Raw genomic sequence first — 27,349 nt, forward strand, 5'->3', positions numbered from 1 at the left:
CCACATCAGGGTTGTGTTTGACTTCGGGGAGGTGGGGTGGGTGTGGCCAGCTCAACATCACTCGTCAGGGCACCTGTGGTGGCCCAAGCGCTCTGCCAATGAAAACGGGCTCCCGAGGTCTGTTTAGGGCTGCAACAGCCTCCTGCAACCTTCTGCCAGCAAAAACAGCCCTTGGGAGGGCTGCCTGCCCCCCCCCCCCCCGCGAGCTCTGTTTTCTCTGGCAGAGGCACCGGGGCCAGTCCTTGGCTATTTCCAAAGCAGCCCTGTGGGCCAGATCTAAGCACCCTGTGGGCTGGATCTGGCCCCCAGGCCTTGAGTTTGACACCCCAGATCTAAGGGATGGAGTCAAGTTTGCAACCACTTACTGGAACATCTAATCTAAGGAAGTGGTGTTAGCAACTGGCCTGAAGGCCTACATATTTTTTTCTGTGTTAGTTTTCTTCAAAAGAAGAATTAATCTGGAGAATGCCTAGAAAGCTGCTGAAGCACAAGAAAATTTATGCAGTGGACCTTATGCCTCTCCATTCCAGCATTGCCTGCTAAGTATCTGCATATGCATTAAATCTGCAGGTTGCAAAATCTACAAATGGAAGAAAAATGCTTCTTTGGTGTGTAAGTGCACATATGGGATGAGATTATAATATTCTGGAGCAAACATAATCTGGTCATGATTTCATTGCATCCTTTCAGGTTTGGCTATCTAATCTATCCATTATCCTTTGTAGCACAAGTGAGTGATTGAGACTGTGATTAGATGTTTCTGCTACTGAAGTGTGTACCGGGTATCACACTAACAGTTATGGAACAATTTTGTGTATTTCTTTTGTCTTGTCTTAAATTAAGTGCTTCAAAAGCCCCAGCTTCAAGGATATAGACACTGCCAAAAATAGTTAAAAGTATAATTTCCATTTGTCTCCTCCTCAACAGGAGCAAGGAGCAAGAGAACAGATATAGGAGATATTCTTGGCTTCAGAACCTCTAGAGTAGGGATGTTCAACCTTGGCAACTGTAGGACTTGTGGACTTCAACTGCTGGTTGGGGAATTCTGGGAGTTGAAGTCCAAAAGTCTTAAAGTTGCCAAGGTTGGACATGCCTGCTATAGACTATGAAGGCCAGCGTGCATACATCCAATCAAAGAGAACATTGTTCTGTGAAGGAGGTGCCTGTCATTGCATTACTCAAGTCTATATGGTTAGACTTATTCCAAGGTAGCAGTTCCCTAATTGTTATGCACACCAAAAGCACAACAAATGTAATCTCATTCACGGGTTATAGAAAACTTCAGATCAGTAGGAAATGTGGTAAGAAGGAACTATAGAACATCTACTTTGTGCATTCGGGAATGGAGATTTTTTTATTTGATGTTTTATATTTTTTACAAGTTTTTTATAACTAAGAAAAATATGTTCAACTATTAGCCTAAGATTTTCTTTAGAGTACCTAAGTAACTTTAAATTCAGGTTTGTAGAATATCAAAAAGCCATGCCCCCTTTTTAGATAGATCAAGCAATTAAAAAATTCATTGTGTCTGTAAACAACCTTTGTCCATTATATTTAGTAATTAATGCCTGGTGATAATGCTGGAATTTTCCATTAAAACATTTTTTTTTCATATTCTGCTTAAAGCAGCAAACCGCAAGGAGCTACATTGTCATGGCAAAAGTTCAACATGTATTTGATTCATGTGTGAATATACTACATAATAAAACATCAAGAGGTCAATTGTCAACACAATTTCTGCCCAAATTAGCCTTCATTTGGATTAAGATTTTTTTTTTTATTTGATTTATATGCCACCCTTCTCCGGAGACTCAGGGTGGCTTACAATGCGTTAAGCAATAGCCTTCATACTTTTGTATATTTATACAAAGTCATCTTATTGCCCCCACAATCCGGGTCCTCATTTTACCTACCTTAGAAAGGATGGAAGACTGAGTCAACCTTGAGCCTGGCAAGATTCGAACTTGCAGTAATTGCAGGCAGCTGATGTTATTAACAGTGCTTTAGTCTGCTGCGCCACCAGGGCTCAGAGAGAAGACATGATTCAATATGAGTTTATGTTCCAAGAGTCAAGTCAAGGGCAACCAGATTCATTCTGAGACCCTTTAAGATTTGTTTTAAAGGAAATTTGATACCCGATCTATAATGGGGAAACTTCAAAATTGCTGCTGCTTAATTTGGAGGGGGTGGGGCAGAATGTGATGAAAATAGCAATCACCTCTTTTGAGACAAATGTGGCAGGGGTGAGGACAGTACACGAATCTCCAACATTTCCAGAACACCTAAACCGAAGTTAGCTGAACAAAAGAAGAAAGAATCCTATTCTAAATTGAAAATGCAATCTTTCAAAAAGACATAAAAAAAAAAAAAGAAATGTGCCTTTCCACTTGCTTGGAGCAACACTAAAAAACTGATCACTGACTTCCCTTTGTGGTGTGCTTTGCTGTCTTTAATAAGAGGATCCTCTGCAATGTCTGGAGAACTGATGTATCTATTCAGTTCAGCAAAGGACCTTCTTCATTGTCAGTTTCGGTGCCAAATTCTGACAACTCTTTGCATTCGCAAGGCAAATTTCTATGGAAAACTCCAGTGAAGGATCACTGACTTGCCCTTGTGGGATGGAACAGTTTGCTGCTTTTGATAACTGGGATTTTTGGAGTCACGAAGAGTTGTCAGGGCTCATTTACTTTTCACATTTCTACCTTGCTGCAATCCAGAAACTCTTGGTGGTTTATTTAGAGCTTAAAAACCCAGTAAATATGCACCCTATAACAACTTATAAAAACAATAGACCACTACCCACCTAAATAGAAAAACAATAAATGAAACTGAAAATGGCTCATTAGCAAACTTCTTCTCTTACATAAGGATGCCCTTAACATTAGCTTTAATGAAATGCCAGGTTGGGTACAGCATATGGCAAATTGGCAAGTCTAGGATGTCTGGGTGCCAGGAAGGTTGGCATTACAAATGGCAAGCTTGACCTCTCCTGGAAAATCCCTCCTCTCCACTGGACAAAGCTCAGCTGTATCAGGGCCATGGCTTACTTGCAATAATCTTTGTTAGCAGAAGCAGAATGGCCCAGCCTGACACTGTGTGAAAAAAGCATTCCTTTAGAGCAATTCACTCTCTTAAAAAACAACGGCCATTGTGTTATGCTGTATTTTATATGTCTTCAATCGGGTCTTTTATTGCTTTCAGCTTTACCGCAATGGTGAACCACCATAAAGTTGCTGTCCAGGTTTTTTTTATAATTGGATTTTTCCCCCCCCCAAGTAGACTGCTGCAACGTCAACTCAAACAGAACAGGTCCATGTGTGCTCAAAATTGCAAGAATAACACAATTGGTTTTTGATTTTTTTTTTATTATACAGAAGGCAAATAATCATTCTTTTGGTTTGTTTTGTTTTTTAAAACGGAACTCCATTGTTAAAACGTTAATTCTAAGTACAGTAAAATCTGAATATTCCATTATGAATAAAAGTAATGAAGTGCATCCCTCTATTGTAGAGAGATCTGTATGGACTGTTGCTTTTCCAATGGCAGGAAGATTTTACTCTGAAGCTAGGATAGGCGTTCCTCGCTTGAGCGGTGAAATCTGCTACAAATGGATCCTGGTTTTTTGGTTTTTTTAAATAGATGATAGCATCTCCTCTTCTCGATCAAGCTCTGGGGTAACCAGTTCCATGTGAATACAACACAATAATTTAGATGGTGCAATCATGACCCTCCTTTACCCATACGTACAACACAAGGAAAATAGAAAAAGAGGGATTGTCCACTTAAAAATGGGGACAGAGGCAAGAAATGAAGAACTTGGTCTCTGATACATTATGAAGTAGATAAAGCCATTTGCCCTAAGAAGCAAGAGTCACTTCATGGAGAATCCTGTATTGCTGAGTCTTCAAACCTGGCAGCTTTAAGACTTGTGGACTTCAACTCCCAGAATTTTCCAGCCAGCATGGCTGGAGAATTCTGGGAGTTGAAGTCCACAAGTCTTAAAGCTGCAAAGTTTGGGGACCCCTGCTGTATTGCAACATTGCCCCTTTCTCAGTATTATCTGGACTATTTCTATGTAAAAAATAACCATCCAGAGGTCTAAACCAGAGATGGGTAAACTCTTGGCTCTCTACATGTAGCTGAGAATCTCGGCACCTTTTACTGTGGCAGACCAGCTCTTCTGTCTGCAATGACTTGGCAAGATTTTTATTATTATTATTATTGCTATCCAATAAACAGCCAGGACAGCTGTATTCAGTTCATTTCCTGATTCTAGTCTGGTTGAAAAGGGATAAAAGCTCCCTGCATAGAACATAATAATTTGAATAATTATCAAAGAAGGGTAGTGAGAAGCAATAGTTTGGTTTAATGCAGGAGTTGAAGTCCACAAGTCTTAAAGTTGCCAAAGTTGGACACCTCTGTTTAACGCATCAGGCTATATACGTATAACTGAATTTATTTTAATCATACTGATCTAGTTTGATTTCTGTATTGAATACTTCAATATATTAGCTTGACTGCACAATAGGAAAATATTTCATCAAGCTATGTTCTGTGATAAAATGTGCAATGTTTTCTAGAATTTTGAAATCTAATAAAATTACTTTATAAAAAAACTGTCAAATCTAAACACTCACAAAGAGAGAGGGGAGAAAAACTATATATGCTGAGAGGCACATTGCTACAATTGTCTATTTTCCTCCTAGCATTAAGTAGGTAGAAAATGGGGTCCATTCAGAGCTAGCTGAGTGGGGATGAGATAAAATCTCTTGACATTATTTTGGCCAAGATAGCTGAACCTACTGCAAGATGTAGGTTAACAATACTTTAAGTCAACCCTTTGAGATTCTTCATTCATGAATTGCCTGCCTAGATGTTGGAGAAGAGCAGGTTGAGCTGGAAGGTGGAGTTAAATGTGTCATCAGTTTGGAGTCATTGTGTTACCCCAAGAGATCTAATTCCAGCCCAGTCCCCCCATGAATTCCATTGACACTTTATCTAGTGCCAGTTTAGCTTTGACCATTAGTTGATTAGATTCTTGTGTATGGGTAGCAATAATAACCTGTTCTGTGCTTTGAACTCAACAAATGCTCCTGGGTTTTTGTGCATGACATTAGCATCACAAAATGGCAGTGGTGAGGATTTCAGATCTACACAACAAATTTATAAATTCAGTAAGAGATATAAAAATAGGGAGTTTCCACTTGTCTTAAACAACTTTCAACAAGGCTTACAAGACTGGCACCCCAAATAGCACAACCTTACGAGTTCAAATCAACATTGCCAGGATTGCTCTTAAATCCCTGGTTTCTAAATTTGTACCAAGAAGTCATGTTTCCAATTTAGGCCCTTTTATCTCCTAATTTTTTGAGGAATCCAAGTTTCTACAAACATACAAATATTTATTTTAGCTAATCTGCACAAACGTAGTCGAAGTTAGACATACATTTAAATCAACTGATTTAAATATATGAATACCATATTCCATATACTGTACAAAATGAGCATGTTTTCTAAGAAATCTTACAAGTTGAGCATTTCACAGCTGCAGCTCATCATTTAGAAGAAACATTCAAAAGAGAAACAGGCAAAAAGTTCCTTGTCTAAGGACCGCAATATGAATTAAAACAAATGCAGCTCCAGGAAGATTCTAGCACCACATTTAAAGATACTAGCTAGTTCAAATTGATTAATATGCAGAAAATCAACACAATGCTATGCCGAGTGTTTTGAGTTATACAATCTGAACCATATTTCTGAACTTTAGGAGATCTGTGAGTACGAAGAGCTGCATTCCCAAATCAGTAGTGTTGGGTAACATAAAACTATCTAGGGAAATTGGCAGCAACTGGAGTGTCATTAAAAACTATTGACTGTTGTTTAGATACCATGACTTGGGGTCCCTGGAAGCTAAACTCACATTTGTTTTTCAGAAGTATTTCTTTCTATTATACATAGGTGGAATCTGTGAAAGGAAACAACCATAACAACTCCAGCAATATCAGCATAGTATCAGATATGATGTTGCTCAGAAAAGGCAAAAAAAATAATTTTACAAGTTGTATTCCTAGGAATAGATATATTGAGAGTTAATCATGCCATGCAGTCAACCGAACTAGGTTTCATGAGAGAATCTCTTTCTACCCAAGATCTCTTCCAATGCCACAAATAAAACTATTTATTTTTTTATATTAAAAAATCTTACTATGTGGCTCATAGTAAGTAGAGTGGAGTAGAGCCACTTCACTTTCAGCATTAGAATGCACAACACAGTTAACAGAGATAGCTGAATTACAATTTCAAGTTGCTTGAATTGTGAAACACCTGTTAAATACATCTTTTAAAATGTCAAAAATAAATGCTTCTTAGTATCTCCCCACCCCCTTATTTACCTAGTGAATTTATTGGATGTTATACAAAGAAAGAACTAGGCCTTAAGAAAGGTCTAAATCAAAAATGGCACACATATTAATGCCAAGATGCTGTGCATGGTTAAGGAATCATTGTGGTAGGTCATGTTTCAATCTTCTAAGATAGAAGTATGAAGAAGACAGCAAAAAAGTGCCTTATACCACAAAGCGACTCAGTGCTGCTGTTGGTATGGTCACAAGCATACACAGACACAGGCAATACTATACACAACAGCATTGTCTCTCATTAGGTTTCTGCACAGTCCTGCATTCTGGCCTGGTTCGAATAATATCTTGCGTTTACTGAGTCCAAGAGATGCATAGGCCTTGTGCTGCATATATGTCCTTGCACTGCTCCTTCTCCCCTCCAGTTGGAAGTCTGTTTTAAGATTGGGGCTTCTTCTGATACTAGGAAGGAAAATTTCCAGGTATGGACATGATAAGAAATTATGGCTAATTAATCCATGAAGCACTGCTTATGGTTCACAATGGGAAAAAAGAGAAGATAATACAATGAGAGAATGCAAGGGTGCAAGTCTTACACATATTCTATCTTGGCTTAATAAGCTGAGAGTTCTACATCAAAACTCGGCTGGCATTGGTTTACATCCATTATTCATAGCTCACTTATCTGCCTAAAGGCACAAGGCAAGCATTATGCATATAAATTTAAAAACTTAACAAAATTATTGTATATACATGTGCAGGCCTTGGTGAAAACCCTGCTAAATTTGTTAGAAAAGGAGTTTACCAGTCTCAGAAAGAACTGGCTAACTGGAACACACTCCTTGCTCCACACAACACATGCACTCGGTGTTGCAAAAGTTAAATGAACGTGGAGACCAAGGGGAGGGGGTGTTGCACCAAGATCTTCACAGGCACACCGTCAAGAGTTATGACTGTTTAGAGATTATCCCAAAGAGTTATTCTGCATACAGCCACACACACACACACACACACACACACACACACAAAAACCACCTCTCCCCAAAACACAACCCTCTTAACATAACAAAAAACAAAGGCACATAGACACTTTCATTATTTATATAGTCAAATTAAAAGGTACCTCTTAAAACTTTTTGAATGGTAATACAAGCACATAAATGGATGTCGTGCATTACGAAGTCAGTCATGTTATTGATACAAATCCACACACACTGCAGCAACAGGAAGAAATCAATTGTTATATCATGAAAATTATGCATCTTTACTAACACCACCACAAACTATTAAATTATGTAAACAAACACCTTCTCTAAATAATTTAAAAGTCCATTTCTCAAAGGGGGGGCATTACTGAAGCATTGCTCGAACTTGCTTCGAAGTGGATTCATCATTCAGGTGTTTTGTGGTGAACCTAAAAGTGAGAAAGACAAAAATCAAAAGGCTGGTATTACTTCCATGCAGAAAAGCAATTCTACACATCCTTTCACAGCAATAGAGCTGATTCCCAGATTTAATTTGTAGGGCTTTCGGTCTTAATTATATAACAATTTCCCCCAAAGCCATTTTGAGAATAACTGATAACTGATACCAAACACCATCTTTATACTCGCATTATACTACTGCAAATGCAAGATGAGCATGTAATGAGTAACCTTAAGAAATTCATGGATTGAAATGTGGTTTATGCTACTTTTACTATAAACCTAGTTCCAAATGAGCTTGTGGTACTGCTTCTCTAATGCAGATATTGTATACTCCAAGCTCATCAACATTTCCTATTTTTCTCCAGCCTTGTCCCCATTTCCCTCCTTCCAAGTTTCTCTCGGGAGACCCGTTTCCTTGCAAAATGCAATCTACTTAACTAGTCAACCATATACCTCCATAGCTGATGTTTTAAAACCTGGAGATCCTGTGTAATAAGTATCTGTTCTTACTGTGAGCCAATATGCAGTTCACTCACGCCTGGCCTTTGGAGGGGTGGAGAACTGAATGCATCTAGAATAGCCAATTTAACAACTTTCACAGTGTGCAACCCAGTGGTGGGATTCAAATTTTTTTACTACTGGTTCTGTGGGTGTGGCTTGGTGGGTGTGGCAGGGAAAGAATACTGTAAAATCTCCATTCCCTCCCCACTCCAGGGGAAGGTTACTGCAAAATTCCCATTTCCTCCCGATCAGCTGGGACTCGGGAGGCAGAGAATAGATGGGGGCGGGGCCAGTCAGAGGTTGTATTTACCGGTTCTCCAAACTACTCAAAATTTCCGCTACCAGTTCTCCAGAACTGGTCAGAACCTGCTGAATACCACCTCTGGTGCAACCTGGTTGAAGTAAGGCCACAGCTGTATGGGCAACTCCTGACATTTTTGATCCTAACAATTCTCTCCGTGCATGAAAGTAAGAGTCAAATTCAAGATGGAGAAGAAAAATGGCCTCACTGAGTCCTATTTTCTCCTCCTCCTCCTCCCCTTATCCCTCCCCATACAAAAAGAAAAGCAGCTCTTTTTTAGAAGCTTCCTCAAGTGAAGAAAATAATCTGATGGCTGACCTCATTCCTTTGTGGCAGTTTTACAATTAGTACGTTGTACAGTTTTGCAATTAGTACATTGAGGGGAAGGGGAAAATCATGCATTACGCCCCATAAAAATAAAATATTGTTGGTCCAGGAGGTACCTGAGAGCATTCAAAAGCCCTTCAACAGTGTCTGGTGACTGTTCTCTTAAAACCTTTATGCAACCCTTCATCTGTGAAAAAAAAGAAATGTGCAAGAAAAAAAGCCTGAATTTGGGTGCATGCAAAATACCCAAAGATAAGGAATGAAAACAATGAATTCTATCAGAATGGTGTATTTCCCTTGAGGGGTTTTTTTTTTGTTTTTTTTTTGCCCCCCTAAAAGAACGCTTGCTCTGCCAGACTCATGGGACAGAAAAGAGACAGGAAATAATTTGCTCTGCTCATCATACCCAGAGAGCCTTGCTGCCTTCAAATCAAGTCTTTATAAAACAGGACTCTCTCAGCAAATTATGCTTCAATTATGCCAAGAATCTCAGTCATTTTCCAACAAGATGACAACAATTTTTAGAAATACAATTACATGATCTCCCTGAATCCACGCCTCAAAGTCTTCACATTGTTTTGAACGCTGTTTAGAGCTATTAGGCAGAGCTGAAACTCCATAAATGATTCCAACCCTACTTTTATCTAGGGAACACTGCCGCCACTATTTTCTAGACCTCTTATCTTCAGTTTCTGCAATAGGGGGTTTACCCAGCGCTTTATCTCTCAATATTGCTTTGAGGAGTTAAAATGGTGGGGACAGAGGCAGGCATACACATTTGAAACAATAACAATATAAAAAGAAAAGTGTGACAAAGAAAACATCGCACTGGGAAATGCTCCTCATTTTCTTCCTTGTCCCCCCCTTTTCAAAATGCTGATGGTAAACTCTGAACCTAAAATTTATAGTACAGCCTTGGGCTCCAATAGCGGATGGGTCTTCTTTATCGGCTGGCCTGGGGGAATCTTCCACCATGAGGAGAGAAAAAGCAGCCACTGCTGTTGCAGTAGCAAGTGACAAAACTATTATCTTTATTAGCTGCTCAAGTTCCTGAAAGAACTAAGAACTTGCCTCCCGCTCCCAACAGCATACAGAGGCCAAATGCTCTACAAGGAAAAGCAGCAGAACTATATTATCTAAAGGTATCAACTCCGTCTCCAATCCACTTTATAAACAGCATAAAACATTTAACTGAGGCAGCTCATTTCCCTCTTTATCCCCATTTCTCTGCATCATTTTAAATTGTAAATCTGTGAACAGAGATTGCCACTGAGGGGCCTTACGCTACTTCGGTAATCCTTTTAACCCAAGGCATTTAAACATGTTTCTGCTATATAGCTTGGCTTGGCTGGGTTTTACAGCTGCTTTAAATTTTATTTGCTTTTATTATAATTTTATTATTGCAAAGAGTTTTATATTCAGTAATTAATTATCTAAAATGTTAGCATTTGGATAAGGTGCAGGTTGTCTTCAGGAAATTATTGAAAATTATTTTCCCGTGATATGGAATATTAGCGAGTTTCCAATTTTTTACTCCTTCTTTGCGTGTTAACGCAACATTTCATTGCATTTTATTCAGTACTGTAAACTGCTTTGAAATTCTTGCCATCCTATATGTCAGTGTAGAGATTTTAATCAAGTATTTTTAAGAGCAAATACCCAGCATAAAGTTTTTTCTCTTTGCCATACAAATATGGTATGTTTTAAACCACCGCTGAACCCAACATAATCGTCTTTTTCCACAAGACCTGTGAATTTTTGCTAGGAATAAGAAAACCTTGCTGATCATTATTCTTACATCTATTTTTGAAGCCTTTGAGAAAGCTCCCACTGGATGAACGTGGTCGTAGAGAATAATTACCCCAACCATTACTCTCATGCAGAACATGAGGGTTTCTTCGCTGGTGAATCTACTTCTATATTCTCTGAAACATAAGAATTTTTTTTTAAATGGTATTAATGTTAGTATTTTTAAAAGAAATATTATTTCAATACATTTCCATCTTTCAAATTAAAAATGCTTTACCTTCAATATCATGTAGAAAAGAATTATTCAAGGGAGAATAACATAGAGGACAATATCAATGACTGCAAAGATTAGCAACAGTAGTCACTGGCAAAATAGAAGGCTTTGTAAAAAAAAAAAAAGTATGAGGGAGAAGAGCAAAGAAGACAGAACTCAGAATGAACACAAAGGTTTGTTTCCTTTCCAATGAACATTTATTTCACATTGTTGATCCCAATTCTACTGCTAAAAGGAAGTGGGAGTGTTTGGTTCAGTCATAAAATGACTGTAAGACACAAATAAAAATACAGGCGTGCTGATATCCTGCAGATGCACACATACTGTAGGCACAAATGCAAATGTCATTGCCCTTGATTTGGCTAAAGTTACTTCACACAATATTGTCTTTTAGAGCATTGTGTTGCATCCTGAAATCACGATACATTTAAAATGGAGAGCTGTGGAGGAGGATTAGTCTCTCGTTGCCACTTTGGTGTTGCAGAATCATTATAATATAACATTAATATGCTTTGATAAGTCGGGAAGCTCTTCCAGCAGTGGGAAAATAACACCTTCACAGAAAACTGATACCTTCAGCTGGTGGGAGGATATAGAGGAACATAATGAACTAGATTAGTTGTTTGAAGTGAGGTAGGAGTGGGGAAGAGATAGCAAACGGGCCATTTGTTGCAACATCTTTGGTGGGGGGGGGGAACTATTCTTTCTTGGCATCTGATGCAAGACTAAAAGGTATGCCTCCAGGATGGTTTACTTGTATCTTTTTAACTTTACACAAATCTTTTAAAGTTATCTTAGGCATTCAGAACTTTCTGAGGAAATTAAATTAAAACCTGGCATAGGAAATTCATAATTCAGGAAAATGCAGGGAATATGTAACAATGTCTAATTTTAATCTTGCATTCTTTATGCTGCAAAATTGTTATTTTATAATGACTTTGAGAAAGCTGTGCATCAGCAATTTTAAAATTAATGGATCGATAGAAATGAAGTGTGTGTGAAAATTTTTTTTAACACTATTCCATTTAAAAATATTTTGGGTTTAAGCACTATTCTGTTACCAAAACCTATTTGAAATGAAGGTGCAAAGGAAGGATGAATAGGTAGGTTGCTGGATGAGGAAGAAAAGTAACTGTTGGCATTTTCTATACATAGTCATTTCAGCATGGATGATGGGAGCAAGGTTCACTGAGTTTTCCTGATAGAATGACCAACCTTCAAACATCAAAGCCTGTAAAAATACACAATCGGCTAAAAGGATAAGTCATGTGGAAAGTGACCTGTTTTAAAGATCTTTAACCTTTTCATCCTGCCATATCGTTTTCCACTCTCCCAACTAAATATTGAAGCTTTAAAAAAAAAATAAGGATAACAAGCCAGTATAATTCATTTAAGGATTAATTTATAACACAGCATCGCCTGTTTCAATATTCAAAAGTATTTTAAAAATGCTTTTAGCTGTTCCTTGAAGAAAGAATACACTCAGAAAAGTGACTTATAAAAATACAAAATAAAAATGTGACTATTACAACCAGCAACCAGTAGCAATATGACTTTTTAAAATCATTTGATTGAAAGCAAACAGAAGAAAGAAAACATTCCACTTAATGGACTACCCATATATACCTGTGTGAACAGAATGCAAGTTTCCACAAGCCTTTAATCTGTATTCAGCAGGACTTTCCTTGTGTATGGTAGCCTCAGCAGGAGACAGTCACTGGGATCTTGTGGGGACCCAGAAACTAACAGGGGGCAGGCCTACTTACTACTTGTATGGGAGACTGCCAGGGCTACCTCAGAGGAAGGCAAAAGCAAGCCACTTCTAGGAGACAGCCAAGAAAACTACACTACTGTGTTCATAAAATCACTAAAAAAATTGAACTCAATTTGCAGGAGGGTTGATTTCACCAACTTAAAGTAAAAAGTATCTAGGTAAGTGATGATAGGTTCAATTGACTAGGAATTTCCCAGAGAAGAACAAAAGAGACCTTGGCATAACTTGTACTTTAACTCCAGAGGAAATCAAACGAGAACTAGACATTAGAAATGTTCAAATTACTGCCAAACATGTCTGACATATACAGATTATCTCTAGATACAGCCAATGAAGTCACATATTTTCTGTTTAGTTCTGCGTTGAGGATTTCAAACACCAGCAAGCCAGTATTCACGGGGTCAGTAATGAATGATCAGCATGTTAGCCTACATTTTTACTTCAATGGCTCCTTCTTAATTCTTCTGACAGAAAACCATGGACAGCTCCTACTGTGATGTTTTTAATGCAGAAAGGAGTAGGCAACCTGTGGCATCAGGGCTGCATGCATCCTCAAAATCCTTTTCTAAAGCCACCAGAGCTTCCTATATCACAACTGCTGAAAATCATTAGGTCCTTTCCTTTTCAGGTAGGAAATAGCCCTCCAGAAAATCACAGCCTCCTGTGTGTGGTTCACTCCTACACACTTTGCCTAGATGCCCAAACTACCGTGACTCTTAGCCCCGCAAATATGACCAAACCAGCCCCAACATCTCAAATGTTTTTCACCCCTAGATATAGTGTTGAACAAGGGCCTTTGTCTTATTTCATTGTGGTTCAGATTGCAAAATACATCACCTAGAGCTCGTGTGTGTTAGGGCTGTGGAGTGATTCATATTTGACAGAGAAAAGATGATGGATGATAAGATGGACAGACATTAGATGATTGATGAACAGATATAGCACCTGCTGGCAACTCATTAACAAGCTTATGCATTTTCCCAGCCAAAGTACAGACTCAATAAAAGTTTTTACAAATAGTCCTTGACTTACAACTGGTTGTTTAGAGACCAACTGAAAGTATGTACTTATGACCCAGTTCCAAAGATCCCATGGTTTTGTGACCAGATTTTGGGCACTCTGCAACCAGCTAACATTTAAGACCATTTGCACCATCCCCTGGTCATGTGACTGTGATTTAGGACATTTTTGCTGATAACCAGTTTACTTTACTTCCAGTTTTCGATGAAATGCCCCATAGCAAACAATGGATTTTACTTAACGACTGCAGATTCACTTAGCAACCATGGTGATTCTCTTAATGGCTGCCACAGAAAAGGTCATAAAATTGGTTTTGTCACACGCCTATAGAGATTCTCAATCATCCAGGTCATGGTTATCCCAAAGGTGTTTTTTTTCAAGAGGCAACTGGACTTTCTGGTCTTTCTTGGTGGGGAATGGAAGGATTTATACTCCTTGCAGAAAGCTGGTTGTCTGCATTCTTTTTAGAGAGCCATTGAGGCCACTTGGTGGTTTATCTGTGTCGTCAGGGTGACCACCATTCTATTCCCCATCATCCAGTCAGAGTTGAAGAAGCTTCTTGGATGAGGAGCGAAATGTCTTCAAAGAAAAACCAGAAAGTCCAGTTGCCTCTTGGAAAAAAGTACCTTTTGGTTTGTCACATGATGACCTGCTTTACGTACCCTCATGCTTTACAACCATAATAGGCAAGCTCCATTATGGACCTAAGTCAAGGACTACCTGCATCTGATTTAAGGTAGTGTCAAAAGGTGTTCCATCTGCTTCCAATTGCCTTTCCCTTTCAGATCTGGATTGTGGTGCAGCTTTCATCCATGCCTTGCTTAATTGCTGATGAAGATAACGGAAGAGTCAGTGGAAGCTACTGGAGCACTGCCCACCAGCAAGCTGCTCATTCATTGCTAAACCAGAATCTTGGCAAAAGATGATTTGATTTTTTTAAAAAAAAATCATTTCCTTATTATAGCAACATTGATACATATGTCCATTGCTCATAACTTACGGTGTTTCCAGCATGACTTTACATACACTGGCCATCGTGCTTAGACAATCTGTTGTGTTCTCAATTGGCAACGTTTTATTCTACAAAAGTTAAAACAAGCCAACAAAAGAGGTCAGTTAGGGTCAGTCTAGACTTCTGATTTGATTTTGAGCTTTCTGAAAGAAATTAAAACTTTTGCTCACTTCTACAACAAAATGGGTGGTAGCATTACTCAGCGTTTTCAGAACCGGTGTAGCTTCTGCGTAGAACAGTGACATCCTGTTAGCCATCTCATTGTTCACTTCACTCTCAATGTCAAGCTGTTTAAAACATGAGAGAAGATGAGTGTTATTTGCTTTTTTTTAGAAAAGCGCTTTTTTCCCCTATTGCTATACATAAATATATGAGAGGTTCCAGCTCATATTCAAAGCACAAAAATGTTCCAAGCCTTGTAACCAAGATTGCAAAATTATGCAATCTTTGTGTCCTAAGGAAAGCTGGAATTCTGGTTTTTTAAACACTTTTTCTCCTTTATGGAAACAGCTTTTAAAGTGGATTTTCAAAAGCATTGTATAGCACTAGGCAAGTTGTTCTGTTCAAAGAAAAACTTAAAATACTACTATTTTTCATTGTTATGAACATGTATGGTAACTTATAAACATACACACACGTGTGTGTGTGTGTATGTTACCATTAACATATGGCTTTTCCATGCTAATCAGATTATCTAGTTTAGCAATCAGAAGAAAACATCTAACCCCACTGCACAGAGGGATTCCAGGATGTGTTTTGATCCCTGTGAACAAAGAAGTAGCAGCACAATAGAAGTCTAAAGGCAGAATCTCAAAATTTAAAAAAAATGACTGACACCATGCAAAGAAAACATCTCATGATTTTCAAAAAAAACACAACATATTTATAAAGTTATAAGCACACCATTCAAAAACATTATCTCTTGCTGATGTCAGCTACATCTACAGCGGTGGATTTTTTTTTTTCAAAAGCATCCCCTGCTACAACACTTTTAAGCAAAACAGGCAAAAACAAAACTCGTTGATTTAACCCACATAAATGTAAACAAAATCTCCCTTTAGCATAACTACAAAAATTATAAACAATGTGGCAGGGAGGAAAGGTAGTAGAGTAGTAGAGCCTGGATGGTTTAGATCAGGGGTGTCAAATTCCATTTCATTGAGGACCGCATCAGGGTTGTGTTTGACCTTGGGGGGGGCGGGGGCTGGGGGGGCATGGCCAGGGTAGGCATGGCCAACTCGACGTTACTTGTGTCAGAGGCCTGAACACTCTGCCAGGTTCCTGAGCTCCATTTTCGGCTACAACGGCCTCCTGCAACCCTCTGCCAGCGAAAACAGAGCCTGGGAGTGTCACTGATGGCCCTTGTGAGCTCCATTTTCGGCTGCGATGGCCTCCTGCAACCCGCTGCCAGGGCCGCACTCAGCCCTCCGGAGCTCCATTTTCTCTAGCAGAGGCACCATGGGCTGGTCCTTTACTTTTCCAGGGCAGCCCCGCAGGCCAAATCTAAGCACCCCGTGGCCTGGATCCATGGTGAAATCCCAATTTTTTTATTACCGGTTCTGTGGGCGTGGCTTACTGGGCATGGCTTGGTAGGTGTGGTTTGGTGGGCGTGGCAGGGGAAGGATACTGCAAAATTCCCATTCCCTCCCCACTCCTGGGAGAAGGATATTGCAAAATCTCTATTTCCACCCCACTCTGGGGCCAGCCAGAGGTGGCATTCGCCGGTTGTCTGAACTGCTCAAAATTTCCGCTACCGGTTCTCCAAAACCTGTCAGAACCTGCTGGATTTCACCCCTGGCCGGATCCAGTCCCCAGGCCTTGAATTTAACACCCCTGGTTTAGGTAATATTCAGAGAAATAGGCCAAGTTGATTCTCTAACTTAGTATGATGGAGTTTCCTATTGTTACACCTAATTGTCTCATAAATGAAATCCCCAATTCTGGAAAGAAACATTTTACTCACATGCATATTGTTTATTCTGTTGCGACTTAATGTCCTTCTATAATAGCTAAAGTCGTTTTGAATTGCTGGGTTTCTCATCTGAAACAACAAAAGGAAGATCAACTTCAGTGTTCTTACAGAGAACCGACAATTAAAACATTCTGCATTGTCCAAGTATTGCTTTCTCCTTACTAACCTTAAGTTCATCAAAGCGGAGAGTAAAATGCAAGATCTCTGCAAACTGTTTTGCTAGGGCTTGCTCTCGCTCTAAGTGTTGAGTTGGTGTGTAGGGTGGACAAGTCAAGGATTCTAATAAGCTCTGCAATGCTTTTTCTAGAAAAAAAAACACCAAAATATTCAATTGTGTTTCATTTTTTAAAAAAGGAATCTTCCTGCTGCTTTAGAAAAGCGATTGCTTAAACATTCCAAAAATGTTCAGTTGCATAATTGAAGGCTACTTGGAGGAAAACAGCAAAATACACTGCTCAGAAAAATAAAGGGAACACAAGCAGAAGACATCCGAGATCTGAATGAATGAAATAGCCTTATTAAATACTTTGTTCGTTACATACAGTAGTTTTGTGTTCCCTTTAGTTGTTTGAGCAGTGTATAAACTACTGTATGTAACGAACAAAGTATTTAATAAGGCTATTTCATTCATTCAGATCTCGGCTGTCTTCTGCTTGTGTTCCCTTTATTTTTTGAGCAGTATACTTTAAAAGTGAAACAATTTACAATTTATAGAAACAAGTGATAAAACTGTTAGAGGAAAGGATAAGCTTTAATTTTTCACCATTTACTGTTCAGTAAGGAATATGGAGTAGCACAGTGCAAGATTTCAACACAACTCTTAGAGAGATCAAATCTGGAAGCTGATGCTTGTTGTAAACTCAACCAGTGTCAGGGACTGGGGTACGAGAAGGGAAAGAGGGGGAAAAAAGACCTTATGGTATAACTACATGGGACTGCAATTCAAACAGGTGAAAAAAGTATATACTGTATTAGCATTCTTCTTGTCTGAATTTGATACAGATAGTCCTCGACTTAATAGCTGCAATTGGGATCGGATTTTTTTGTCGTAAGTCAGCACAGTCATAATGCAAGTCACCATATGACCAGACTCAATTTTATGAACATTTTACTGCAGTTATTAAACAAATCATGGCTGTTAAATGAATCATGTGGTCATAAAGCAAATCCAGCTTCTACAACTGAATTCTCTGTTAAAAACTGGCTGTTGCAAATTGCAATCAGGTGACTGCAAAATGTTGAAATTAGTCACAAGTGTGAGCTGGATGCCATATGCTCAAATATGCAGTCACATAAGCACAGGGATGGTGCACAGTCATACATGCAAGGACAGATCATAAATCACTTTTTCCAAGGCTGACGTAACTTTGAACCATTGTTAAATGAATGGCTCTTAAATCGATGAGCCTGTTAAGGCTTATAGAATTGACATTGATAACTATGGCCAGTCTGCAACTAATTAATCTCATGGAATAGAATTTAGAAAGCTAATGCTACCGTATTTATTAGTATTCAAGTACCACAAGTTTACTTTTTAGTTTTTGTTGCAGTAAATCAACATGGTTCTTCTTTTGCATGCTTTATCTTTCTGGATTTTTTAATAGGTATGAGTAATTGGCAGCCTGCAATTCACAAGCTTTTTTTTTTTTTAAAACTCTTTAAAGCTTTCACAGCCCTTAGAAGTTCTGCTTCTAAAGTCTGGTAACAAACTAACAAGTAATAAATTTGTGCCAGTTTTTGACAGCAAACTAACAAAACCAACTAAATTATAAATCTTGGGAAAAGTGCAGATCCCTTTTCTAAAACCCAATAAGAACTGCACTTTTTTTTTTTAAAAAAAACAACCTGTTTAATAAAAATTATTTTTTTTAAAAAAAGAACTGCATTTCAAACTTGATAAATTCAGATCACCTTCTGTGATACCATCATTCTATCCTTGCAATTCTAGCAGTTAAAAAAAATAGCAAGAAGCTTAGCTTTCGACAGCCTTCAAGGTACTGTATGTATCGCTGCTCTAACTACATTCTTCTAAGAATTCATGCGCACAATGTTCAGAGATGCCTATATCCAAGGAAAAAAATGTAACAGGGCAGTAGAAAATGTCCAATAATATTCACAAAAGTTCATGAGCTAGCCAGTTCTTGAGAGCATAAAAGAAAGAACCTCACCTAGTCTGAGAGAAAATTCATAGAACCGCTTTAACCTCACAACCAGAGGGCATACTGAATTCCATGCTCTTTCCTGCAGCTGAATATCATTCGGGTTTTGTATTGCCTGGAAAACAGTAAAAACTTGAAAAAAACTTCATTTATTTAACGTCACAGTGCCATCCTGTCCTTCCCATGAATGAACAGTCAGAATGAAAGCTAATTCTCATACACTATGGCATTTGTCTTTCTCTCAAAGAATTTAGTGTGTCCCATTTTTTTTTTTAAATCCCAGAAGCTTTTGACAAGAAATCTCTTCCAACTTTTGGCAAGAGTGGTTTGCCCCTATTTTAGGAGTTAATGGGATGAACGAGAGGAAATTTGTTGGGGTGGGGAGACAATATATATATATATATATATATATATATATATATATATATATATATATATATATATATATATATATATATATATATATATACAGTCCTTCAACAGAACATGTATATATACATACATACATATGTACACTGATTTATTAGGATGAATTTCACTGAGAGATCTTAATTATTTTGTCAATTTCTTACTTTTTAAAATATCTTTTCTCTTTTCCCCCTCTCTCTACTTCTTTAAATAAATAAGATAATAATTTAAACAATGCCTATTTAGAGTCAAGGGAATAAGAGTCTGTTTTATTAGCCCCCTCCATATCTATGGAGATTCTCAGTCATCCAAGTCATGGTTGTCCCAAAGGTGCTTTTTCAAAAGGCAACTGGACTTTGTTTTTTCTTGAAGTTGATTCAATTCTCATCCCAGAAATACAAATCAATTGCTGGTCTGGCAAGTATGCTAGAAACTTTTTGGCCACTATTCACTTCTCAGGTCCCATTATTATTGAGTTTAATAACAAATAATAACCTTAGGAACAAAGTCTTATCTGATGCAAATGTATACATCTGTACATATCCACAGACTGAACTACTAGTTTCTAATTAACAATAGGAAAGTGTAACACTCTTAAATTTAAATTAGATTATCATTTTGATAATTTCCCACAATAATTGGCTGCAGTGATAGGGTTTTTTTTTTTTTTTTTAGTTCCCAAAAGGAGATCTCTGCAAATGTCTCTTAAAATGTGAATAGCTCTTCGTTTTAAATTTTCAGTTTTGCATATTATAATTCCAAGAAATCCTGGCTGCATTGTTTCAATACAAAAAAAAAAAAATTACATAAATCGCACACTTGCGTTTAATTTGCTTCTTGAGAATATATTGTTTTCCTATAATATAACTGAACGCACATCTCTAATCTCTTGTCCAGCTCCTTTGTAAGACTGCAGGTCTGAAAGCATACTTTCTGAGTCCTGTAAAACAGCGTTGACTTGGTTCCATATTTCCCTTTCTCCATCAGTAGGCTGAGCATCTAGATAAAACATAAAAAGCAAGTATTGCAAAAAGCAGACAACTGTAATCGGGACAATAATACAAAGTATAATTATTGTCAACTAAAATTCATTGGTTATTTGATCCACATTTTACTACTTTCATATAATTCTTGTGACTATCCATTTTCAGATCCATTTCATTAAATTATAACCAAGATCAAAATTTGCGCTTCTTGCCACTCATACATACAAATAGGAAGAACTATTTGCAATTTTTAAAATTGTAATTGATTAACCAAAATTGACATCAAAGATGTCCCTGGACTAAAGTCAGCCTAGGTAAGGAAGGTGAACTTTTAATTTTTTAATTAAACTTTATATGCATCTCCAGGAATGTGATATATTCAATGAGTAAAGAGTTCTCCCTGTTACCAGTCTAAATAGTCCATTGTTGTGTCTTGCCAATTACTTACTCTTTTCATTTTTACTTCAGTAGCAAAATTATTGCCCTATAACATCAGATTTAGAAGAAAATTGTTAAATTAAGTATATCAGTTAGAATTATGACTTTAAAAAAAGAATTAAAAATTAGCAAATTTTTTTGGACTCCAAAAGTCCACCCACAATAGTGACATTTTCAAGAGACTGGAAATACCTAGAAGCCTCGTTGTGTCCCTCAATATTTAATTTAAACCAGGTATTTGCTTGGTATTTGACCTGCTGTATATTGTTTTTTTTTTCCCTGAAAATATCGTAGGAATGACAGTAGTGCTGGGAACAAGTCTTTATCAAGAATCCAGATGCTATTCCCAGTACAATCTGAACCACAAACATTTTTCTAGACACAATTTTTTATAATGAACCTGTTGGGTTGTTTGTCCATTCTATACCGAGACTAAATGAATGAAGGTTTTACTATACTTAGATAAAAGTACTACTAAAATATAATTGATATAGAGCACAGATTAATTGATAATGTGATGGTATCCAACTGAAAGAGAGAAAGAAAGGGGCCATATTAAAGTTATCTCAGTCAGCAGAACTGGGGAGGGAGCAGCTCCAATCCCTAGATGCAAAGAGAGGGAGTATGACTCTTCCCACCCTTCTTGTGGTGAGTGACGGTAGCAGAGGGAAGCCTTCTCTATCCATAGAATGTTCTAAATCATGGGATGGAAGGAGAGCTTGTCTGGATAAAGACTCCACAGTGCACACTGAGGTTCTCCAGAAGCCCATTCCTCATAACTATAATCCCTGAAGGATTAGTTCATCATTGGCTACATAAAACTGGATCACTATTTTTAGAAACTAAATATATCACTAGATGAAGGTATAGGTAAGCACATAATCAATTCTTCCAGATCCAGGAAAGCCGATCCATGCTATATATATATATATATATCCTGAATTCTGCATAGATCATCTGGAAAAAAAACCCTCTCCTGCCATCCTTCACGTAATCATCTTCTAACCGAAGAGACCATACTATCTGAATGTGCCTGTTCACTGAGCCTAATAACTAGTTTTCTGTTCACTCAATGTTGTTTCATCCAGCAATAACATGTACTTATTTAACATGTCTTAGAGTTCAGCTCTGAGAATTGTAGGAAGCATTTCCAAAGAATCAATTTCCTCCTGCTTCGCGTGCGCTAAATTAAAGTGCAGTTGTGAAACCTAACAGTACACATATTATGAGAGAAATGCTTGCTGCAAATGTTCAAAATGCACTGTGCAAGTTATTAATTAGGTAGGAACAGTGTCTAAAAATCTTTACTTTTAACAATGCTGCAGTTGAAAACACTCGAGGTGCAAAGGAAAAAAAAAACCTTTAGGAGAAAAAAAGAAGTAAAATCTTGTACTTCTTCATCACCCACAGTTCATTTGGGTAGATGAATGATGTTACACAGATGAATTGATCTGTGTAATAAATAAATCTGAAGGATCTAAACTGAGTTAAGATTTTGCATTTATGACTTTAACATCTTAAACTCATTCCAATATGACAAGACAAGTGAGGCACTGGGGATAATGGCTAGATAATGGGTGTAAAATCTTTCCACTGTCTTTGGCAAGGTTTGACTCAGCCATTACAGAAAGTAAAGTTCCTACAACTAATTGTTCTATCCAACTAATAGGTTCTCTTGCTTAAGCAGGGGGCTGGACTAGAAGACCTCTAAGGTCCCTTCTAGCTCTAGTTTAGTCTAGTCTAGTCCAATCTAGTCTAGTCTATTATTTCTATTTTATTCTATTCATTGTATTTTTATTAGCAATCCTCTTCTATCCATGAAACCTGACAAGTCTTCAATATAAGCTCAATATACATTGATGCAAAGTTCAAATCCTTTTCATTGTAAAATCCACATGCCTCATATCTGAAATATTACAGAAATATATTCAGTATTTTTCATACAGTTTTCTACGGACTGGGAAATTATAATATAGAGAAGGCACTTTCATAATCAATCAATTCAAATTCATAAGTAATATGAATCTCTTAATATTATATTTTATTTATTTATTTATTTATTTATTTATTTATTTATTTATTTATTTATTTATTTATTTATTTATTTATTTATCGAACTTCTATACCGCCCTTCTCCTTTCGGACTCAGGGCGGTGAACAGCCAAAATAAAAACATTCATATTAAAATGGTATCATTGACTCATACTATTTTGGATGTCAACTTCTGTCATAAAACATAAAAAGGTAGCCCTCGACTTACAACAGTTGGTTTAGTCACCGTTCAAGTTACAACGGCACTGGAAAAAATGACTTATGACCGTTTTTCACACTTACGACCATTGCAGCATCCCCATGGTCATATGATCAAAATTCAGATGCTTGGCAACTGGCTGAAACATATGACAGTTACAGTGTCCCGGGATATGTCATCCCCTTTTGCGACCTTCTGACAAGCAAAGTCAATGGGGAAGCCAGATTTAACGACTGCACTTAACAACTGTGGCAAGAAAGGTCGCAATATGGATCGAAAATTCACTTGACAAATGTTTCACTTAACAACAGAAATTTGGGGCTCAACTGTGGTTATGAGTCAAGCACTACCTGTATATAGTTCTTTTTCTTTCTAATTTCATAGTGAACACTCTATAAAGGTTTCCCTGTCCAGTCTTGTCTGACTCTAGGGTGCAGCTGCTCATCTCCATTTCTTGGCTGAGGCAGCCAGCATTGTCCAAAGATATTTTCTGTGGTTATGTGACCTGAATGCTATAGGCGCACGGAACACTGTTACTTTCCCACCGAACGGGGAAGCATTTGCATGCTTTCGTACTGCTAGGTGGACAGGAGCTGGAGCAAGGAACAGGAGCTTACTCCATTGCACGTGCCCGGGTCTCAAACCCGGTATGTCAGTTCTCCAGCTGACAAACTCAGCATCTTTAACTGCTGAGTCATAGGGTCCAGCTAAACACAAAATGCACTGTGCTGTAATTTGCTAACTTCAAATGGAAACAGTAACATACAATAGTTCATGTCTGGCATTTCAGCTGTAATATCACTTTTGAAATGTTTTATAGCAGAAGAAGACACAATGTGAAGCTAGTCATATGTTGGTAGATAGCTGGAATTAGAAATCCAACAACATCTGACAGTCACCAGTTTCTCATTTCTGAGTTGTACTATTATAAAAGCATTGTAGGCAAAGTGTCATGCTTTAGGGAAATCTATCAGTGTAATCTCTTTTAAAACCACAATAATAAGAGAATATAATATAACCTTTGTGTTAGTTGCACATAGAAATAGATTTTCTATGATGACTCTGTTTTAAATATAATACCAGTGTTCTTCAGAATTTTTTTTTTCATTTTAGCTTTCCTTTTACCTTTTTTTTTTAAAAAAAGATTGCTGCATATCATCTACTATTCTGTGGTTCTGACATGATTTGTTTCTTTAATTTTGTAACATTATCTGGTAATAGAAATATATTATATGAAGCAGATTTGAAAAGTTTACTGTAGCACGGATATTAATTTTGAATAGGAATCTGAACGCCTAGAATCTCTGCATTCCATACAAATACTCATGTAAATATTTTTCAGGACTCTGAGAAAATTCAAGTCTAAATAAATTATTGAATACTTTGAACAGGAAGCTCCTATGAGGCCTGAAAGTGATAAAATACCCCTTAGCAGAACTTCCAACCAAATTCTTACTTAACTGCTTGTATTGAGCAGCAACGTACACTTACCTTATTGTTTTAAAAATAAGGTATTAAATAGCACACAGGGATAGAACGCAACTGAGTGGATAAAGGGGATTTAATGCAGTAGTTGATCACTTTCATGAGAAAACTCAAGCTACATGCACACTGCAAGCTGTAGTACACTGCAAAATGTAGCAGAAAAATTAATGCATAAAAGTATATTATTTCACCTGCGTTGATACAAAAAGCTACAGGAAATGTAGTCAAGGATTTGTTCAGTTGCTATATTTTGTTTATATTGATAATAGAGATTAATTCTCATATAGGGTGCCCTTAGTCTACATCTGGTCCTCAACAGATTTCCATGCAAACAGTGGCCCTCCCTCCTAATAGTAATCAACTAGGCACCAAGAATTTTTCATCGAGAATTTTTATAGTTTATCAGAAAGGAAGATTATTCCCCCTCCATGTAATTTAAGAGTTGCTGAGAGTCAGCCAGCATACTGGTAACCCTCGATGTATAACCACATTTTGGACCAGAATTTTTCGTTGCTATGCAAGATGGCTGTTAAGTGGGCCATGCCTGATTTTGCAACCATTTTATGCCTTGGTTGTTAAACAAATCATGGCGGTTCTTAAATGAAACCTGTTAATCCAACGAATCCCCTATTGACTTTGCTTGGGAAGATTGCAAGTCTGGTATCTTGCAATTTGTAAGCTTGCAATTATCACATGACCCTGGGATGCTCTAACCATTAGAAATACAAGCTGGTTGCTGACTGCCCAAATTTTGATCATAGGCCACAGAGGTGTTGCGATGGTCTTAAGTGTAAGGACCAAATTATAAGTCACTTTTTTCAGTGCCGTTGTCTCTGAATAGTCACTAACTAATGTTTGTAAGTCGAGGACTGTCTGTACAAGTTTAAAAATTAATAAATTTAAATCATTAATAAATTATTATCACATGTGAACGGGGAAATGATTGTCTTATATTCACTGATAAGAACAGAAATGAGCTACTGGAAACAAAATGAGCAAAAAACATGATACTAATGAAGTTAAACTGTTGCATGGTAGAGGAAACTTGTTATACAGCTAATCTTTGACTTACAACGGTTCATTTAGTAACCGTTCAAAGTTACAATGGCACTGGAAAAAATGACTTATGGCCGTTTTTCACACTTACGACCATTGCAGCATCCTTATGGACACATGATCAAAATTCAGATGCTTGGGAACTGGTTCACATTTATGATGATTGCAGTGTCCAAGGTCATGTGATCCGCTTTTGCGACCTTCTGATTCTGGGGAATCCAGATTCACTTAATAACCATGTTACTAACTTAACAAATGCAATGATTTGCTTAACAACTGTGGCAAGAAAGGTCGTAAAAGAGGGCAAACCCACTTAAATGTTTCACTTAGCAACAGAAATTTCAGGCTCCATTGTGGTCGTAACTCAAGGACTACCTGTACTTAATAGCGCTCTCTTTTGCTTCTATATACAGTTACCTCTTTAACTCTCTTTAGTCATTTAGTTTTCTCCCCATCTCTTTTCTTCCCAGTGCAATTGGAATCCCATTTTCCCCTACTTTTTTTCTTTGCTGTTTCTGCTGAAAGGGGAAAGAAGAAGGCATATGCGGTGCAGGCATATGCACATGCGTGTATACTGGGATTAGCAAGACTTATTTATGTGTGCGTGAGAGAAAAATTCTACACGCAGATGGGTATCCATTAATTTTGTAAATGAGTAGCTTATTTTATAAACAATTAATTTAATTAGCTTTAATCAATTATTTATATATATATATATATATATCCTGGAAGCACGAAGCCGAGAACACCAGCCTGAAGATGACGAATGAGACTTTGTCGAAACGTCGCCAAGACACTTCCAATTTTACGTGGGAGAAGACCCGAATAACCAAAGACCTACATATATATATATATATATATATATATATATATATATATATATATATACACACACACACACACACACACACACACACAACACACACACAACACACACACACACACACATATATATATATTCTATTCTGGCCTATGCCAACTCCCTGAATTGGCAACATTTGATTGACAAAATAGAGAAGCATTAAACAGGATTTTGGTTGTTTACATTTAGTTATATCAGACCCTTTGAATTTGCCTGTTTCCTTTCATATACTATTCAAGTTTTGAAATAATATACCATAGAAGTTTAGTAATGTGCTTTTAGATACAATAACACAAGAAACAAAATAATTTACTTGCAAGTTTATTTTGAATATAGCACAAGCCACTTATAAGGATCGGTTTAGAATAGGCTGTGGTGATTTTGAGGCCCATTATTATTATTTTTTGTGTAAAGATACAACACAAGGTCAAAATTTGGATGTGTGAACCAAGAAGCACTAAATCTTCTCTCCACAGGCTGTGGTCTTCATCCGTGTTTTGAACCCTTTTCAAAATGGAGGCTGCTGAACTAATTAGAATTTGTCCCAAAATAAGCCCTCAAGCCAAGTTCTTTTAGCTAATGCTCACAATCACAAGCAATTATTACTGGGATTTTGGATGAACCGAACAATGACTTTTCAGAATGAAAGAGGAGAGCTCCAAGTGGCGTGAACTAGAGTACTTGCATGGTAGATTAATATATGCTATTTATTAGACTTTTTTAATGTTAAAAAAAAACCCTCCAAAAATAATGCAGGCCAAACTTTGCTCACTTTCAAAGTCTAGGAAAAAAAGAGGCCCTTGATCAAAGTCTGTACAAGTGAGAACTTTTAAAAGATTTCCCATTTGGTTTCTGAAAAATAGAAAAGGAACAGAATAAAGGTACTCAGGAACAAATCTTGAAAACACTGTTATGTCTCTTGTACTGCTTGAACAAGTTTTATCTGTCAAGGCAAATCAAGCTTAAACATTCCTTCTCAACTAGTCCTTAA

At 37.4% G+C, this 27,349-nt stretch overlaps 1 protein-coding gene across 3 annotated transcripts in view; it reads right to left on the reverse strand.

Annotated features, from left to right (window-relative positions):
• Positions 1–7,468: 7,468 nt before the first annotated feature.
• Positions 7,469–27,349, reverse strand: part of CYRIA (CYFIP related Rac1 interactor A) — a 79,239-nt gene continuing 59,358 nt past the window's right edge. For 2 of the 3 annotated variants that reach the window (XM_070955583.1, XM_070955591.1), the window contains 9 exons: positions 20,158–20,279; positions 18,882–18,987; positions 16,880–17,016; positions 16,705–16,782; positions 14,912–15,028; positions 14,730–14,809; positions 10,711–10,837; positions 9,029–9,099; positions 7,469–7,770 (listed from right to left, as the gene is read on the reverse strand). In XM_070955583.1, coding sequence (XP_070811684.1) covers positions 7,707–7,770; positions 9,029–9,099; positions 10,711–10,837; positions 14,730–14,809; positions 14,912–15,028; positions 16,705–16,782; positions 16,880–17,016; positions 18,882–18,987; positions 20,158–20,208 — 831 coding nt within the window. In that variant the 5' untranslated portion in view covers positions 20,209–20,279 and the 3' untranslated portion in view covers positions 7,469–7,706. Of the gene's footprint in view, positions 7,771–9,028; positions 9,100–10,710; positions 10,838–14,729; positions 14,810–14,911; positions 15,029–16,704; positions 16,783–16,879; positions 17,017–18,881; positions 18,988–20,157; positions 20,280–27,130; positions 27,204–27,349 lie in introns of those variants that run through there. The other variant, XM_070955574.1, reaches the window with a different exon arrangement.

The sequence above is a fragment of the Pituophis catenifer genome, unplaced genomic scaffold (assembly GCF_029215685.1).
Source record: "Pituophis catenifer annectens isolate HBS135680 unplaced genomic scaffold, rPitCat1.0.hap2 SCAF_1, whole genome shotgun sequence".
NCBI lineage: Eukaryota > Metazoa > Chordata > Lepidosauria > Squamata > Colubridae > Pituophis > Pituophis catenifer.